The sequence below is a fragment of the Apodemus sylvaticus genome, chromosome 2, assembly GCF_947179515.1.
Source record: "Apodemus sylvaticus chromosome 2, mApoSyl1.1, whole genome shotgun sequence".
In the NCBI taxonomy this organism is placed as follows: Eukaryota; Metazoa; Chordata; class Mammalia; order Rodentia; family Muridae; genus Apodemus; species Apodemus sylvaticus.
Genome location: NC_067473.1, coordinates 62,445,519 through 62,461,947, shown reverse-complemented (window position 1 = coordinate 62,461,947; position 16,429 = coordinate 62,445,519). Strand labels below are relative to the sequence as shown.

The window sequence follows — 16,429 nt, the reverse complement described above, 5'->3', positions numbered from 1 at the left end:
AAGGATGAGAGGGGAGGGGCCTAGAGTGTTGGGGCTCTGGAGTGTAGGTGAACACCACCCACTCGGGTCTTGGTGTGCTCAGTGCACACGTGAATACACACAGGGTTTAAAATAAAACAAATCTTTAGCTGGGCATGATGCTCTATGCCTTCAAGCACTGAATACAGAGACCGTGTGTTCAAGGCCTGCTTGGTCTGCATAGGAAGATCCAGGCCTGTCAGGACTCTGTAGAGAGACCCTGTCTCAGTAAATAAAATGAAAAAGAAGAAAGTTTGAGGGGAAAATATCACCTTGTTTCTCTGATTCTTGTCTCTTAAACAGTGGGGTCAGGACATTAAACTTTGTTTAATTATTTGGATACCTTTATTTTAGAGACATGGTTTCTGAATATTTGTTAGTATTTATTATTGTAAACAGTTTTTAAATGGGTACTGAATTATTTCTACACATGCATGGTGTTTTCTTACTGTCAATAGTTTGCTCTGCTTTTTGGTTTTTACACCCATGCGAAGTTGACTGGATCTCCTTAGTGTGTTTCCTTTGAAGTCTGATTTATGCTCTCTCAATGAAGATGTCGTTCCCCAGGTCTGAAATCTATTTTATGGTTGAGTTTTACAGGAAAGAAGTTGTTGAATACTCTCATTTGGGTTTTTCTCAGTTGATGTCTTTGCCTTATACAAAACATGATACCTATTAAGAGAGTTGATTTTTAATTTCTATGACAAACCTTTCCCACAAAGTAGAACCATTTTTAGATTCCACTCTGCCTCAGAATTTAGCTTCATGCTCCACCCTGTGCCCCACAAGCACCCATGTCATTCTCCCCCTTGCCTCTCGCGCAGTCTGATCCTGACCTCCCAGCTGATGTCCAGACGCCCTCCTCTGCAGAGCTGGGCAGGTATCCCGGCCTGCCTTTCTCAGCCTCTCAGTACATCCCACCTCAGCCCTCCATCGAGGAGGCACGCCAGACCATGCACTCCCTCCTGGATGACGCCTTTGCCCTCGTGGCTCCCAGCAGCCAGCCCACCAATGCTGTGGGAGCAGGTACTGGGGTGCCTGCCAACCTGCCTGTGAATAGCACCCCTTCCAGAGAAGAAAGGCGAGCTACGCAGTGGGGGTCCTTCTACAGCCCAGCTCAGACGGCTAACAACCCTTGCAGTGTAAGTACTGAGGCCCTGAGATTTTCTGCTGGGCAAAGTGCTTGCCTCTTGTTACCTTGCTGTCACTTGAAGGCTCCCTGTGAAACTTTGACTGCATTTTACATGACTTAAAGCTTGCTTGGTAGCTCTCAGCTTTTTATCTTCTACTACAATTAATTCTTAGTGTTGGAAGCAGCTTTGTGTGTGGTGCTGTATTTGAGGAGGATGATGCTGGTGTGTAAGGAAATCTCTTCCCAGCTCCCTCCCAGGGTCATGAGTTGGAGATAGGTTGCCTGGGCATGCTCTCATTGATTCTGTAAAGGGATCGAACTGTTTACCTTGTTCTTGGACCACGTAGTCCTGAAGATGCTGCGTTGGCACTCGTCCGTCCAAGCACAAACTAGGACAACCATTTGTAAATATCAGCTTCCCCTCCTGCCTTTTGTTGAGGTGGGTGTGTCTTTCTTTAAAGCTTATCAGTCTTTTTTATCATTAATATTTGTTAGCATAGAAAGTAGTGGATGTCAGGCCAGATGATGGTGGCACACACCTTTAATCCTAGTACTCGGGAGGCAGAGGTAGGTGGACCTCTGTGAGTTCAAGGCTAGCCAGGTCTACAGAGTGAGTTCCAGGACAGCCAGGGATGCACAGAGAACCCCTGTCTTGGTAGGGGGAAAAGAAAAAAGGAAAAGGAAGGAAGGAAGACAGACAGACAGACAGACAGATAGAGAAACAGACAGACAGACAACCACGTTGAGAATTGCTTTTATTTTATTGCCAGGATTCATGCTCAGGTCATGCTTGTGCCCAGCAAATGGTCTGCCATTGGGCCCAAACTGCTTTGGATTCGCTTCACTTTGTTTTGTTTGAAAAACAAAAAACCCCAAACAAACACAGTGGTGGGCATTAGATATAGGATCCTGTTCTCACTAGGCGTGCATGCAGATACTTTTTAACGCTGTCCACATCCAGGCCTTCTCTTAGTAAGTTAATGATACGCCGACTAGATGAACCAGCCATTCATTTGCTAAATTTTTACCCAGAAGCCTTTCTGTTCCATCAAAAGCCTTTGTATCATAGCAGCTTTATTCGCCTAGTTTTAAAAGTTTAAATTTAAAAATCTACTCCAGTAGCACCCAGAAAAATCCCAAGACTTACATGGAATTGGAAAGTTAAGGCACAGTAAGGAGAGCAGTCAGTAGTGTGAAGAGTCGGCTTGGGGGTGGGCGGCAGTCAGCTAGACTCACAACTGTCTGTAACTCCAGTTCTAGGGGACCCAGTGCCTTCTGGCCCCTGCTGACACTACACGCATGTGTTCCATAGAGGTCCATACAGGCAGAATACCCTTATACACAGAGTAAAAAATAAATTATAAGTAATTAATTGAAAAACTCACCCTGTCCCTTGCTGTTGGAGGACCACAGTAGCATTCCAAGTTTTAATAAAACAGTTGCTGGTGCTTGCTTTTAATCACAGCACTTGGGAGGCAGAGGCAAGTGGATTTCTGTGAATTCCAAGCCAGCCTGGTCTACACAGTGTGTTCCAGGATAGTCAGGCCTATCTCAAAACAAAACAAAAATAGTTCTTGCTATTATTGTAGCACATTCTCTTAATCCCAGGACTTGGAGGCGGAGGCAGGTGGATTTCTTGTAGCACAAGCTAGCCTCAAACTGGCAGGACTAGCCTGTGCTATATGGCAAGGTCCTGGCTAGCTAAGGCGATATAGTGAAACACTCCTCAGTGACTATAATAGTAATATTCCTGCAAGTTAACCGCAAAGGCCTAAGTTTGATACCGTTTTTTCTCCCTCCCTCCCTCCCTCCCTTCTTTCCTTCCTTCCTTCCTTCCTTCCTTCTTTCCTTCCTTCCTTCCTTCCTTCCTTCCTTCCTTCCTTCCTTCCTTCCTTCCTTCCTTCCTTCCTTTTTTTAGGATAGGGTTTCTCTGTGTAGCCCTGTCTGTGCTGGAACTAGCTCTATAGACCAGGCTAGCCTCAAACTGGCAGAGCTCTGCCTGCCTCTGCCTCCCAAGTGCTGGGACTAAAGACATTTGCAACCACACCTGGCTTGATATTGTCATTTCCAAATAAGTATTCCATGTTTATCTTTGTGTCCTTTTGAATTTTTCCTAGAGATACGAAGACTATGGGATGACTCCCCCATCGGGCCCACTGCCAAGGTAAGGTTTCCAGAAGAAATCCCATCATGGCTTTCTCATGCCAGCTATTGATTTATGTTTTATAGATTCAGTTTTCAGTTAATTTGAACACTTAGCAAATTGGCCTGTAGATTTTCTTGATCTAACCAGAAGAGGCAAAACATTGGAATCTGGGAGAGTATTCAGTGGTGAAAATGCTTACTGACGAAGTATTAGGGCTTGAATAGGCCCGATGGCTCAGTGGATAGAGACGCTTCCACAGAGCCTGACTAACAACCTGCCTTTAGTCCAGGGAACAACAAAGTAGAAGGAAGAGAACCGACTCCAGCAAGCGGCCCTCTGTCTCCTCATGGGTGCACACACACACACACACACACACACACACACACTGTGTGTGTAGGCAAAAAGTCATATACATGAAATTAAATCTAAACAGAAAAAAATTTTAATTGGATAGTAACAGACTTGTCCAGGAAGAATTCTACCTTGTCTATTCAAGTAAAAAAAGTGAAAACTGTGTATTTGTTAAGTTTTACCTCCTGCAATTGGGAACTTGGTTCCTGGTTCCTACTGGCATTTCTGGATAAGCTCAGTGTTTTTCTTCCTGTTAAGTGTGCCTACATCTGTGGATTCTTCATAATTTGCGTTTTCCAAAGGATGAATGTCACCAGACAGAAAAGTGGGGTTAAAAAAAAAGATTTATGTATTTCTTTTATGTATATATAAGTACACTGTCACTGTCTTCAGACACCAGAAGAGGGCATTAAGTTCAAGTATAGATGCTTGTGAGCCACCATGTGGTTACTGGAATTTGAACTCAGGACCTTCAGAAGAGGAGTCAGTACTTTTAACCGCTGAGCCATCTCTCCAGCCCGAGAAGTGGGCCTTAATGGAATAGAGTATAGAAACTCCTTCAGAGTCCTATGTCAGACTCCACTTTGAGTTTTGGTGTGGTATCAGTGTGTGAAATGCTGATCTGAGTATTTCTTAGAAAAATCTTAGCATCCCCCCCCACCCCCCAAAGTACACACTCTGTGGGGCAGAGCCTCCTCCTAGAGTAATAACACATCAGCTGACTGAATATAAGCTACATGAAAACTGCTGTTTGGAGGAATTTTATTTTTTACTTTTTTTTTTAAATATTTATTTACTTATTATATGTAAGTACACTGTAGCTGTCTTCAGACACCAGAATAGGGTGTCAGATCTCTTACGGATGGTTGTGAGCCACCATGTGGATGCTGGGATTTGAACTCATGACCTTTAGAAGAGCAGTCGGTGCTCTTACCCGCTGAGCCATCTCTCCAGCCCCTATTTTTTACTTTAAAAATGATTTATTTATAGGCTGGAGAGATGGCTCAGTGGTTAAGAGCACCAACTGCTCTTCCAGAGGTCCTGAGTTCAATTCCCAACAACCACATGGTGGCTCACAACCATCTATAATGGGATCCAATGCCCTTTCCTGGTGTGTCTGAAGGCAGCTACATTGTACTCACATAAAATAAATAAATCTTTTAAAAATGATTTATTTTTTATGTGCATTGGTGTTTGCTTGCACATGTGTCTATGTGAGGGTGTTGGGTGTCCTGGAAGTGGAGTTAAAGACAGGTGCAAGGTGACATGTGGGTGCTGGGACTTGAACCCAGGTCTTCCGGAAGAGAAGCCAGTGCTCTTAACCACCGAGCCATCTCTTCACCCCACTTTGGTTTATTTTTGTTTGTTTGTTTGTTTGTTTGTTTGTTTTTAAATGGAGTGTGTATGCTGTCTCCAACTTTATTAAAATGACTGAAGAATCTGTAAAAGCTATTGCTGCTGCTGCTGCATGCCACACAGCTGTTACTGGTCTTTAAAAAACAAAACAGACTCCATCCCTAGCTGTCCTGGGCTCACTCTGTAGACCAGACTGGCCTGGAACTCACAGAGATCCACCTGCCTCTGCCTCCCAAGTGCTGGGATTAAAGGTGTGTACCACCACATTTGGCCTACTACTGGTCTTTTATTCATTACCAATAATAAAAGTGTGTGTGTGTGTGTGTGTGTGTGTGTATATGTGATATAATATATATTACTGTATATATAGTACATTTACATCTATAAAACTCTAAGTTTTGGAAACTTTAGCTGTGCTGTCAACTTTGAAAAGAAAGTTACCCCAGTCTACCATGCTGACTTAACATTGTACAAAAATCAACATTCATATTTGTCTTAAAAAGTTAAGTGTATGTTTTCCACTTTTTAATATGTTGTATTAAATATGTAAGCTGAGGTAAGACTATGGTTTTGAACACAGAAACCAATAGCATGTTCTCTAGATAATAAAAAGCTGTGTGAAGATCTGGTTGTCTTCTGTGGGGGATTTGAACCAGATCCAAGGTACTGCTCACTAATTTGGAGGTGACTGGAAGTGGTAGTTTACTTCATAAGGCCTGGTGTGCTTCCATTGAAGAGATTGATATTTTCATAGATGTTTAAAAGTGCTTTTGAGTAGTCTTAGTTTTAACTTATAATAGAGTTAGTTAATATTGAAAGATAGAGTCCATATAAACAGAAGGTCTTAGGAGCCCTCGATAATGTTTTATTGTAAGTTTAAAGAGCTTCAGAACTTTAAACGGTTGAGGACACTTCCTTAGACGGTTTTCAGTCTTGTTGGACAAGTGAGATTGTAGTTTTTCTTTTGAAAACAAAAACCCAAGTAAATATCCAATAACGTCTGGGTCTGGTCTTTCTGGGTTGTGAAGTGGGCAGCCAGACAGAAAAGTGGGGCTCTAGTCACATGCCTCCCTTCCCCTCCCCCTTCCTTCCCCTCCTCTCCCCCTTCCTTCCCTTCCCCTCCCCCTTCCTTCCCTTCCCCTCCCCCTTCTTTCTCTTCCCCTCCCCCTTCCTTCCCTTCCCCTCCCCCTTCCTTCCCTTCCCCTTCCCCTTCCTTCCCTTCCCCTCCCCCTTCCTTCCCTTCCCCTTCCCCTTCCTTCTCCTCCCCTACCCTTTCTTCCCCTCCCCTTCCCCTTCCTTTCCCTCCCTTCTCCCTTCCTTCCCTTCCCCCTTCCTTCCCCTCCCCTCTCCTCTTCCCCCTCCTCTTCCATCCCCTCCCCTCTCCCTCCTTCCTCTCCTTTCCCCTCCCTTCCCCTCCTCCCCTCCTCTCCACTCCCCTCCCCTCTTCCTCCTCTCTCCTTTCTTCTCAAGGTATCTTTCAGACTCAGCACTGAGGTAGGACTCTGAACAAACAGGAAAGTCGTACCCGGTAGGGAACCGGAGAATGTCCTATATTCCTGGCGAGAAGCTGTTTGAATCCGTGTGGAGGGAGGTAGCCTAAGACTCCAGAGCAGGGTGAGGGGTCTTGATGTGTGCTGTGCTCTCCCAGCAGACCTAGCTTTGGCCCAGGGTTGCTGCCGTCCTCAGAGTTGGGCCCCCCTGAGCCCCCACAGCCGCCGTCATCAGCTGATGCCCCATACGCTGCCCGAGGGATCTACTCGGAGGAGATGCCATCAGTGGCCCGGCCTCGGCCTGTTGGGGGCACCACAGGTGGGTACGGCGAGTGAGCTTGTATTTCTGAGTGGTAGGACACGCACTTCAGGAGTCGGGGAGATGAGGCAGCAGGTGACGGCACTTGCTGCCAGGCCAGTGTAGCTTCTGGCCAGTTCCCTCGTCTTCCCTTCCATCTCACCTTGAGCTGGGACTGCGGAGATGGACTCTCACATCGGGATTTTTAAGCAGATTCTGGGAGTCAAGCTCAAGTGGTCAGGCTTTCATGCCAAGGGCCTTTACCCACTGGCTTGTTTCTCCTGCCCTACAGCTGTGTCTTAAGATTAGTTCCCTGCTTTAGGGTTTCCGTAGGGGACACTGCTCTAGGGTGGACAAGCTGTGGCCGCCACCGCTGTGTGTGCGTTCACGGTGGCATCTGTTGGTGTCACTCCAGCAGTGTATCCAAGCTTCAGATTTTCCCTCCCCAGATCACTGCCTCCCTTCATGGCTGTCCCTCATGAAGGGCCCATGCTCTGAGCTCAGCGTGTGAGTGCTGTCCTGTGTTTCTGGAGCATCTGTGTTGCTTGAGATCATGGGCCCTGGCCGGGGTCACCTGCTTCCTGTATATTTTGCAAAGTCACCTTGGTGTGTTTCATGGCCTAAGCCCCAGTCCCTCTGTTGGGTGGCCCCCACCCTCAGTGACGTCCTCTCCCTCCTCTGTGGAGCCCGGAGCTTCTTTCTGAAGAGTGTACACTTCTCTGACGTCATCAAGAAAGTAGTTTATGAGCATTACAAATTTTCAGTGATTGCTAAATATCTTAGTCAAAGTTCTGTTGCTGTGAAGAGACACCATGACCAAGGCACCTCTTATAAAGGAAAACATTTAATTGGGACTGACTGACTTACAGAGGTTCAGTCCATCATTATCATCATAGTGGGAACATGGCGGCCTGCAGGCAGACATGGTGCTGGAGAGGGAGCTGGGAGCTCTACCTCTGGATGCACAGGCAGCAGGAAGAGAGAGACACCGGGCCTGACTTGAGCATTTGAAACCCTGAAGCCCCACCCCAGTGACACACTTCCTCCAACAAGGACACCGCTCCTAAGGTGCCACTCCTTGGTACCCAAGCATGCAGATCTATGACCCTAGCGAGCCTGTGTCTCCACACTAGTCATACCACCATACTAGATATTTTTCCATTGTGTTATTCTAAGAAATTCTTGTATTTTTCATGGTCTGTCATCCACAGAACAATATCCTGATGCTCTGTGGACTTTCCCACACTTTCCATGTTCTGTTCTTTGCCTGGAACCTCAGTCCTGCTGTGGTACATGTATTTTTGGGCCTTCTGCACTGTATGCATGCTAACCAAATTTAGATGCATTCGTTTTCCTTTAAAAAAAAAAAACAAACTCCATGGAGATCCCCCCACCCCTACCTACCCTTGCCACCGGCAGCAGGCGAGTAAGCTGACCCTGAGGTCATGAGAGTAGGTGAGCTACCTGTCTCTGTTTCCTGAGTGCTGGAGGGGCTGGAGAGATGGCTCAGCAGGTAAGAGCACTGACTGCTCTTCCGGAGGTTCTGAGTTCAATTCCCAATAACCACAGGGTGGCTCACAGCCGTCTGTAATGGCATCCCATGCCCTCTTCTGGTGTGTCTGAAGACAGCTACAGATGTACTCAAATAAATACATCAAATAAATCTTTAAAAAAAAAAAGCTGTATGCCGCTGTATCCATGTGCAGCTATTTAAAACAAAGGTCAAGAAAGGCTTGAAATGATTTAAGGTCCTACATGTTTGGTGTTTGAGCCCCCTTATACCTTCTGTTCCTTGAAATAACCCTCTGAGGTGACTGGCCCTCTGAGGAACTGATGCCCAGCAGGGGCAGGAGCCAGCACCTGGAGGACACACGGCTTGTCAGCGACTGGGGATCTGTCAGGTTCTGAGTCAGCTCGAAGCCTCCACTGTTTGAGAGATCAAAGCAGGCTTCAGAGTCGGGCCTACAGTATGATTTCAGCCACTGTGGGCTTTAACACAAAAGTTATGTGTTAATCCCTTCCTGGGCTACGTCTGTAACGTAGCTTCAAAAATGAGCTCAGCCTGTGTCTGTGGAATAGCTAGCACGGGTGTCGATAGGTGAGTTGCATGTTGCCCAGTCTGTCCAGTTGTAGACCACGGCTCACACAGGGCTCAAGTGGGGCTCACGTGGGGCTCACGTGGGGCTTACATGGGGCTCACGTGGGTCTTGTCTACTCCGGCTGAGGCCCAGATTTTCTTTTCCTGACCATCAGTTATTGCTGTATAGAACCAATGTCCAGATAGAACCATTGATGATGTCTTTTAAAATGTAGTCTATTAGCTGAGGGAAGCGAGCTGAAACGGAGAGGCCACATCACCCCAAGGACCCTCCGAGAGCTTGTGTACTGTGGAGAGACTGGATGATCATGAGGAGTTGGGGTGCAGCTCACTGGTAGAGCACCTGCCTAACAGATAGACACAAATACTCAGCTTTTGGAGTCGCAGCGCATCGACGCTGCTCCAATGTCTAGCTGTGGGAAATTAGCCCCAGGAAGATGCTGGCTTTGCCTTCACTGCCTCTTGCCTGTGGCTAGTGAGTGGGGTTACTTGTGGCTGTTATGGAAACATGTGGTGTATTAAACATTCTGAATTTAAATAATGTTATCACCCGCTTTTAAAGAGAAAAGCACACCATTTATTCAGATCCTTGAGAATCTCAGATCAAAGCAAGAGGCACCAGGCCTCGGCTTCTCTACGGCCTTAAAACATTTTTCTGCTCTCAAGGCGCCTTCTGTGATCCCTCCTCCCAGGCACCTGGTGCTGACGGGAAATTAGGAGCCTTGCATCAGCATCATGTTGAAAGGGAATGAAAGCAGTTCCCCTGCCTGCTTTCTTAGGAAATGCCACTTCTGGAGACATCAGTACAGATTGAAGGCATGCTCAGAGCTGAAGGTGTTGTCCCTGCCAGCCTCCCTGTGTATGCCCCACAGAGGCTGACCAGGTCTCTGCTGTGTGTCCCTTTTAGGCTCCCAGATCCAGCATCTGACACAGGTGGGAATTGCAAGCAGAATTGGGGCCCAGCCAGTGGAAATTGCTCCCGGCAGAGGCAGCCAGTATGGGGGACCAGGCTGGCCTGTGTACGGAGAGGAGGAGGCAGGACGAAGAGAAGCCGTGAGTATCTGGGGCTTGGGCCGGTGGCTAGAACTCACACACAGTCACTCTGGGGAGCTCTGACACGCTCAACGTCTGCTAAGCACAGCTGAGCCCCACGCCTCTCGCCTTGGCTTGGCTGTACTTGTAGTTTGGTAAACTCCCTTCTGCTTTTGGAATGCTGATGATTCTTGTTGAAGCAGGTTTCAGGCCTCAAGTTGTGAATCTGAGTAAAATCCAGACTTCTTTGGCTCTTCAGGACCTTACTTCTTCTGTACCTCTCTGGCTGGCTGATGGCACTCCTACCTTGACCGCCACCTGGGGATGGTTCTGTCATAAATACATGACTTGGGGCGTTTCAAGGCATCCATTGTTTTCTGGGTTTCTAGTTACTTCGCATGAGCACCATTAGTCTCTGCAAGGACTTTTATTTCCTCGAGAATTCCATGTGGCTGGAGAGAGGTCGCTCAGTGGTTAAGAGCTCTCGCTGTTCAGTCAGGAGGACCAGCATTTGAATCCCAGAACCCACATCCACTGGGTCGAAAATACCAGTAACTCCAGCTCTGCTGCATCTGGCGCCCCTACTGGCTTCAGTGGGAACTCCCCTACTCACATACACTCATGCACACAGGTGTGCTTGCACACAAGCACAAATGAAAATAGATTTAAAAAAATTTTATCTTGGGGTATAAGCTAATGGATTTTGAGAATGCAAACCCAAAAATGCTTTTTGAAAAAAATCTCATTGTGCCAACTTTCAGCTTGTCACCGTCTCTGTGGTAACGCTAAATTCCTCACATGGTCAGAAACTTTTACTTGTGAAAGGAAGTGTACCTCTAAAAGAATGATTGTTTGCTGGACTTACAATACCAGATGTTTGCTACAGTGCAGTGACAGTTTTCTATTAATGTTAATATTAATTAATTAATTAATTAATTAATATTAATGTTAATGCGCTCTGCTTTGTTTCAGGAAGTATTGTAGGTTTCCTGCTGAATTCACCCTGGTCACTGGGAAGGATTTCTTCTGCTATATGGGGAAGGGAAATGTAGGAGTAGCTGGCTCTGGCCGTGTTTGCCTCAAATTTAGAACACTGACTTTGTATATCGACCTGATTTAGTCGGCCCTGTAATTGAGTGCACTGACCTGCGATTTAGCATACGGAACGATTTAGTTTGCTGACCTGAGGGCTTTTATTTTTTGTACTACCAAAAAAAAAAAAAAAAAAAAAAAAAAAAAAACCATGAAAAACAAATTACTGAAAATGTAATCATTCTTGCCAAAACAACACCAAATCAATTCATAGCCTACCAATTTCAGAAGAACTAATGTCTTCCAGTAAAAACAACCTACTTTCTAAAAAGGCATTAAATGGTGCATGGTAGATAACAGTTGGAGAGGGTGGAATGAGGCTGGGTGTGGAGGGACGTGCCTGTGATCCCAGCAGTTGAGTAGAGAAGGGAAAGTGACCAGGCCTCAGGATAAGACCCTTGCCCTGGCCCTGGGCCTCCGAGTCCCAGCGTGTCCTCATGCACACTCCCTAGCTGCCAGGACAGACCCACGGGTTCTCATCTTGCCCTTGGCCAGTGCTTCCCTTACTGTCCCAGCTCTGGGATATCGCGGGAGGGTGTTCCCCAAACGTGTCCTCTCCAGCTCCCAGATCTTGTCCTGCCGTCAGCCAGAGGCTCTGGAGCAGCTCCCCATGGCTCCCACTCTACACCCAGCACACAGGGATTTGGGTGACAGGACCACACTGGAGAACTCAGGGAGTAGGTGGGAGATGGCATCCCCAGTGTTGACTAGCTTTTTCTTGTTCTCACGTGGTGGGAAGTGTAATAACGTTTACCATGTCTTTCAGACCCACATGCTTGGACATCAAGAGTATTCTTCTTCACCGCTGTTTCAGGTGCCAAGGACTTCGGGCAGGGAGCCCTCAGCCCCTCCCGGGAACCTCGCCCACCGGGGGCTGCAGGGCCCTGGGCTGGGTTACCCCACCAGCTCCACCGAGGACCTCCAGCCCGGCCACTCCTCTGCCTCCCTCATCAAAGCGATCCGAGAGGAGCTCCTGCGGCTCTCTCAGAAACAGGGCTCAGTGCAGAACTTCCACAGCTGATCAGCCTCCCTTGCAGGTTTGCCAAGTATCTGCTTCCCGTGGAAGCAAGACCAAAAGGAAATCAACGGAGTGGGTGTTCATAAGAGTCGGAAGCAGCATCTCCCGGCAAGCTGCCCGAGGACGGGAACAAGTTGCAATTTTAGAAGATGCCATAAAGTCACATGGTCAACTCATGGCACTTTCACTGGGTTGGCAATTTGATGACCATTTTGGTTCAGTCAAAATGTGTGTACTTTGGGCCAAAAGCCAGCACTTACAAACACACACACACACACACACACACACACACACAACCAAAACACAAACCTAACCTAACAAAGGCAAAAGATGAAACCCTGCAGGTGGCTAGGAATGCAGGGGCAGCATTTCCCCGGGAATCTGACCGGTACGCACAACACACCCACTGCTCTGTTTCCTGAGAAGAGAGATCTCAAGACATTTTAGTAACAGCTTGAGCCCTCTTTTCCTCCGTAGGATCTTACATTAATAGTAATATTAACAACAAGACATACTGAGACTGTTTGGTAATCTAAAAGAGCTACTAGTGAGAACCTGATGATAGGTTGTGGAGCCTGGTGATTTCAAACAAAGCCATCGCCTGCGTTCTTTCTCCTTCTGGTGCTACAGCTCTGAGGGCCGCCGCCTTTCTGTCTGAAATACAACTGTGGCTTTTGCAGTAGAAGAATATGTTGGTGGTTTCATTGTGTTCTGGGATCCGAGGGAAAGAAAAAGAAAAGGCTGTACTTGGGAGGGGGAGCTTCATATTTATTTGGTTATTCAAAATACATATCAGAGTCTGGGTTTCTGGTCTTAGTTGTATTTGCTGTTTATTCGGTGGGATCATCCAGTTCTTGGCGCCATAGCTCTTGGCATCTCTGTGAGGTCCGTCCTGCACGATGAGGCTATCCGGTGTCCTAACCCAGGTCCTTGTACTTCACTGACACTTTGCTCACAGATATGCTTGAATGTCCTACAGAAGCAGACGTTATATTCAGTGATTCTCGGGACCACCTGATTGTTATGAATCGGCCCCTGGTAGTCAGGTTCCCTGAGTTCCGGACTGGAAGTGGGACTATGTTCCTGTCAGCCTCTGTAATGACGGAAGAAATACAGGGTTTTGAAATCGTGAAGGAAATGAAAGTTTCCCCCATTTCTGATTTTGCTATTATTTTTTTGTCTGAAGTCTGTCATACTCACTTTGGGCCAGAGAGAGGTTACCTCACAGTGTGCTTCTGATGTCATATTTCTCGGCCTCTGACATTATGACATTCTGTATCCTGGTGCCTGAAAGAAACTCTGGGAAATCACACACAGCAGGGAGTTGCACCATGCACCTCCTCATCAGATGAATGAATACTTTTGATTGAACAACAGCGAATGGGGTAGAGTTTTGGGGGCTCAGCCCAATCAAACCTGTGTGTCTGTGAGCTTTAAAAAAATGGAGACAGCTAGAACAAGCCCCCAGAGTGTAGTCACTGGCTCCAGAATTGTTTCTGCCCTTCTCAGTAAGTCTCGGGACACAAGGACACCTGGTCCCGGAAACTGGAGCAGCCGGTGTTTATCTGCACACTCCAGATGAGAGGGCATGCAGGAGGGGACCCACTGTCTCTGTCAGGTGTCCTGCAGGCACTCTGCAGAGGATGGAAGAGGAGACCCTGGTCTGGGCTTATTTATTAATCTTGATTTAATGCAGTCTCTTCCTAAGCTGGGAGATTCTCTTTCCAGGCCACTCTAACCAAGTCTCAAACACACAGGCAGAGTCTTAGTACGACATCGTGTGATAAATCCAAATCAACACACAGAGTAAATGGCCTTTTCTCACCCTGTGTCATGAATGTTCGGGACATAGAGCATCCTAAAAATGACCACCTCCTTTGTACAATGCCAAAATGAGTCTCAGTGTCAGAGGATGTGACAAAAGCAGCAATTTTGATGCCTTTGAAATTATAAAGGGGTTCTACCTGTATTTTTACTCCTAGAACAGATATACCTTTAAATGGGTGTCACAGCCAAAGGTGGAGTGCAGTTTGGCATGCAGGCTCTGGAGCTCCAGTGCTCAGTTCTTGGTTATTTAAACCACACTCAGTTTGCACTCATTTCCCCTAAACAACTGGCACAGCAGGTCTACCATGCTTCAACTGCTGTGGGGTACGCCATATCCTGCAGGCGTCCGTCCACTCAGCCATCCAGTGTGCTCCCCTGAAAGAGGGCGTCCTCCACATATGTAAATTATTAAAGCACTCCAAAATGAAAGTTAAGTTTAATGTCTGTCCCTTTCCCTTCTAGTTTTAGAAGTTCGGTCGAGAAACACACACTGCAAATGTGAGTCAGCATTTTTAGGGCACAGTGCTTGGAGAAGTGCTTTGTTTCGAAGTCTCCTTTGTGCTAATTCCTTGTGTCCGGTATCTTCTGTATGCCATTCTTGTTATTAACGAGACCATGTCCTCCATAACCCAACACCTCATAGGATCTCTGCTTCTAAAAATCAGGGGTAATCCTGCTTGAAAACAACCGTTGAGGAGGGAGCCTTAGTCACTGGGAACATGTGAGGGGTTATCTGTGTAGATGTTCTGCCATGGGTGATGTGTGATCCATCTGCCAGTGTCTGGGTTCACCTGTAGGCAATCAGAACAGAACAGAAAGCGCAGTGGGCTCCTCCTGCAGCTGCTGTGTTTCAAGTTTACCATGTCCTCAGTCAGCAGACATGAGTCCTGTCTTCCAACAGACTTTAGAATCCAAGCTGGATAGTACAGACAGGTATGAAATATGGAAGCTATAGATAACCAGGGTGGCTTAGATACCCATAAAATGCAAAAGACATAGGTGTGTCGGATATTCAGAAGTCACGGAAGTTACATGTTTGGGATTGATGAATTTTAGGGGAGAAGCCAACTGCAGAGGCTACTTTAACATGACTCAAGCCAGTGATGACACAGCAACGGATAGGCCTCCCAGTTGTCCTGGGAAGGGTTTAGGAATTGGGTACTCTGTCCGAGTGAACTCCATCCTAAGAAGAAGTAGTAGTGTTGGGAGGAAACCTGTCTAATGACAAAGCAAGAGGCTGGTGAAGATCTGCTTAGCAAGAGCCCTGGCATGGGGAAAGGGGGGTCAGAGTACCAGGAACTGCTGAGGTCTGCTCCAAAGCGAGTCAGTGGTGCTGAGCCGGGCCTTGCAGAGGCTTATAGCAGATCTTGGTCCTCTGTGGTCTTTAGCAGGTCGTAGATAAGTTACATCTGGCTTCTTTATCTACACCTCCATGTTTAACTCCAGTTTTTCTTTTCTTTTCTTTTCTTTTTTTTCTTTTCTTTTTTTTCTTCCTTCCTTCCTTCCTTCCTTCCTTCCTTCCTTCCTTCCTTCCTTCCTTCTTTCTTTGTTCCTTTCTTCCTTCCTTCCTTCCTTCCTTCCTTCCTTCCTTCCTTCCTTCCTTCCTTCCTTCCTTCCTTCCTTCCTTCCTTTGGTTTTTTTGGATTTAGTTTTTTCGAGACAGGGTTTCTCTGTATAGCCCTGGCTGTCCTGAAACTTACTCTGTAGACCAGGCTGGCCTCCAACTCAGAAATCCACCTGCGTCTGCCTCCCAGAGTGCTCAGTTTTTAATTTCATTTCATTATGTGTGTTGATTTTGATGGCACGTGACTTTTAAGCAGTAGAATTTTGCTAAGCAGAATTTTTGAAGGCATGAGGCTAGTGACCCAAGGGACAGGTGCAGGTATGCCTGGAAGGCTTCCGGCAGAAACCAGTAATTCCCTGCTTTCTTGTATACAGAGTGTTCACTGCCGGTTCAGATCTTGGTGAGTGCTCCAGTAACCAAGTCCGTCCCGAGGGCACTAGTCTGTGTTGGCAGGACTTCACAAGTTAATCATTCCTTAGGCTTCCCTTGGCCCTTTCGTCCTGGATTCTTAGGTGGGACTCGGACACTTAGAAAGATGTCGGGTCAAGGTTCTGGGTGCAGGGCAGAGCAGAGTGCTCCTGTCTTAATTCACACTAAGTTTGCCACGAGCAGAGTCCTCGCCATGCCATTTCTACCTCCAAAGTAAGTCGTCAGAGCCCGCTTGCTCGTCCACATCTGGTCCAGGCGGGAGTGCGAGGAAGTCCGCTTCTACACCCTGAGCACAGACACGCCTGTGTGGGACGGTCCACTGAGCTTCGTCATTGAGTCCAGCCCACTGCAGGCATTCTGGAACAGGTGAGAGGGTTTCTGTGGGCCTCTGTTGTAGCATTCTCATGAAGTATATAGGCTTACACGCATCACCTCGTAAACAAGAACGGTGCACATTTCAGGTGGTTTATTTTGTGGGGGAGGGGGCAGGAGGGGGTGGCGATTGTGGGTGTTTAAACTAGAATTCTTTTGTCCGCGTTAAAAAGACTTGAAAGCTGAACCGTCACGGTACAGCGTTA

The 16,429-nt window shown here is 47.0% G+C and overlaps 1 protein-coding gene across 2 annotated transcripts in view; it reads left to right on the top strand.

Moving 5' to 3' along the window:
- Positions 1-15,298, top strand: part of Kiaa1549 (KIAA1549 ortholog) — a 131,634-nt gene extending 116,336 nt beyond the window's left edge. The window contains exons 16-20 of one of the 2 annotated variants that reach the window (XM_052173457.1): positions 843-1,160; positions 3,268-3,314; positions 6,655-6,812; positions 9,797-9,942; positions 11,828-15,298. In XM_052173457.1, coding sequence (XP_052029417.1) covers positions 843-1,160; positions 3,268-3,314; positions 6,655-6,812; positions 9,797-9,942; positions 11,828-12,034 — 876 coding nt within the window. In that variant the 3' untranslated portion in view covers positions 12,035-15,298. Of the gene's footprint in view, positions 1-842; positions 1,161-3,267; positions 3,315-6,651; positions 6,813-9,796; positions 9,943-11,779 lie in introns of both variants that reach the window. The other variant, XM_052173456.1, reaches the window with a different exon arrangement.
- The last annotated feature ends 1,131 nt before the right edge of the window (positions 15,299-16,429 follow it).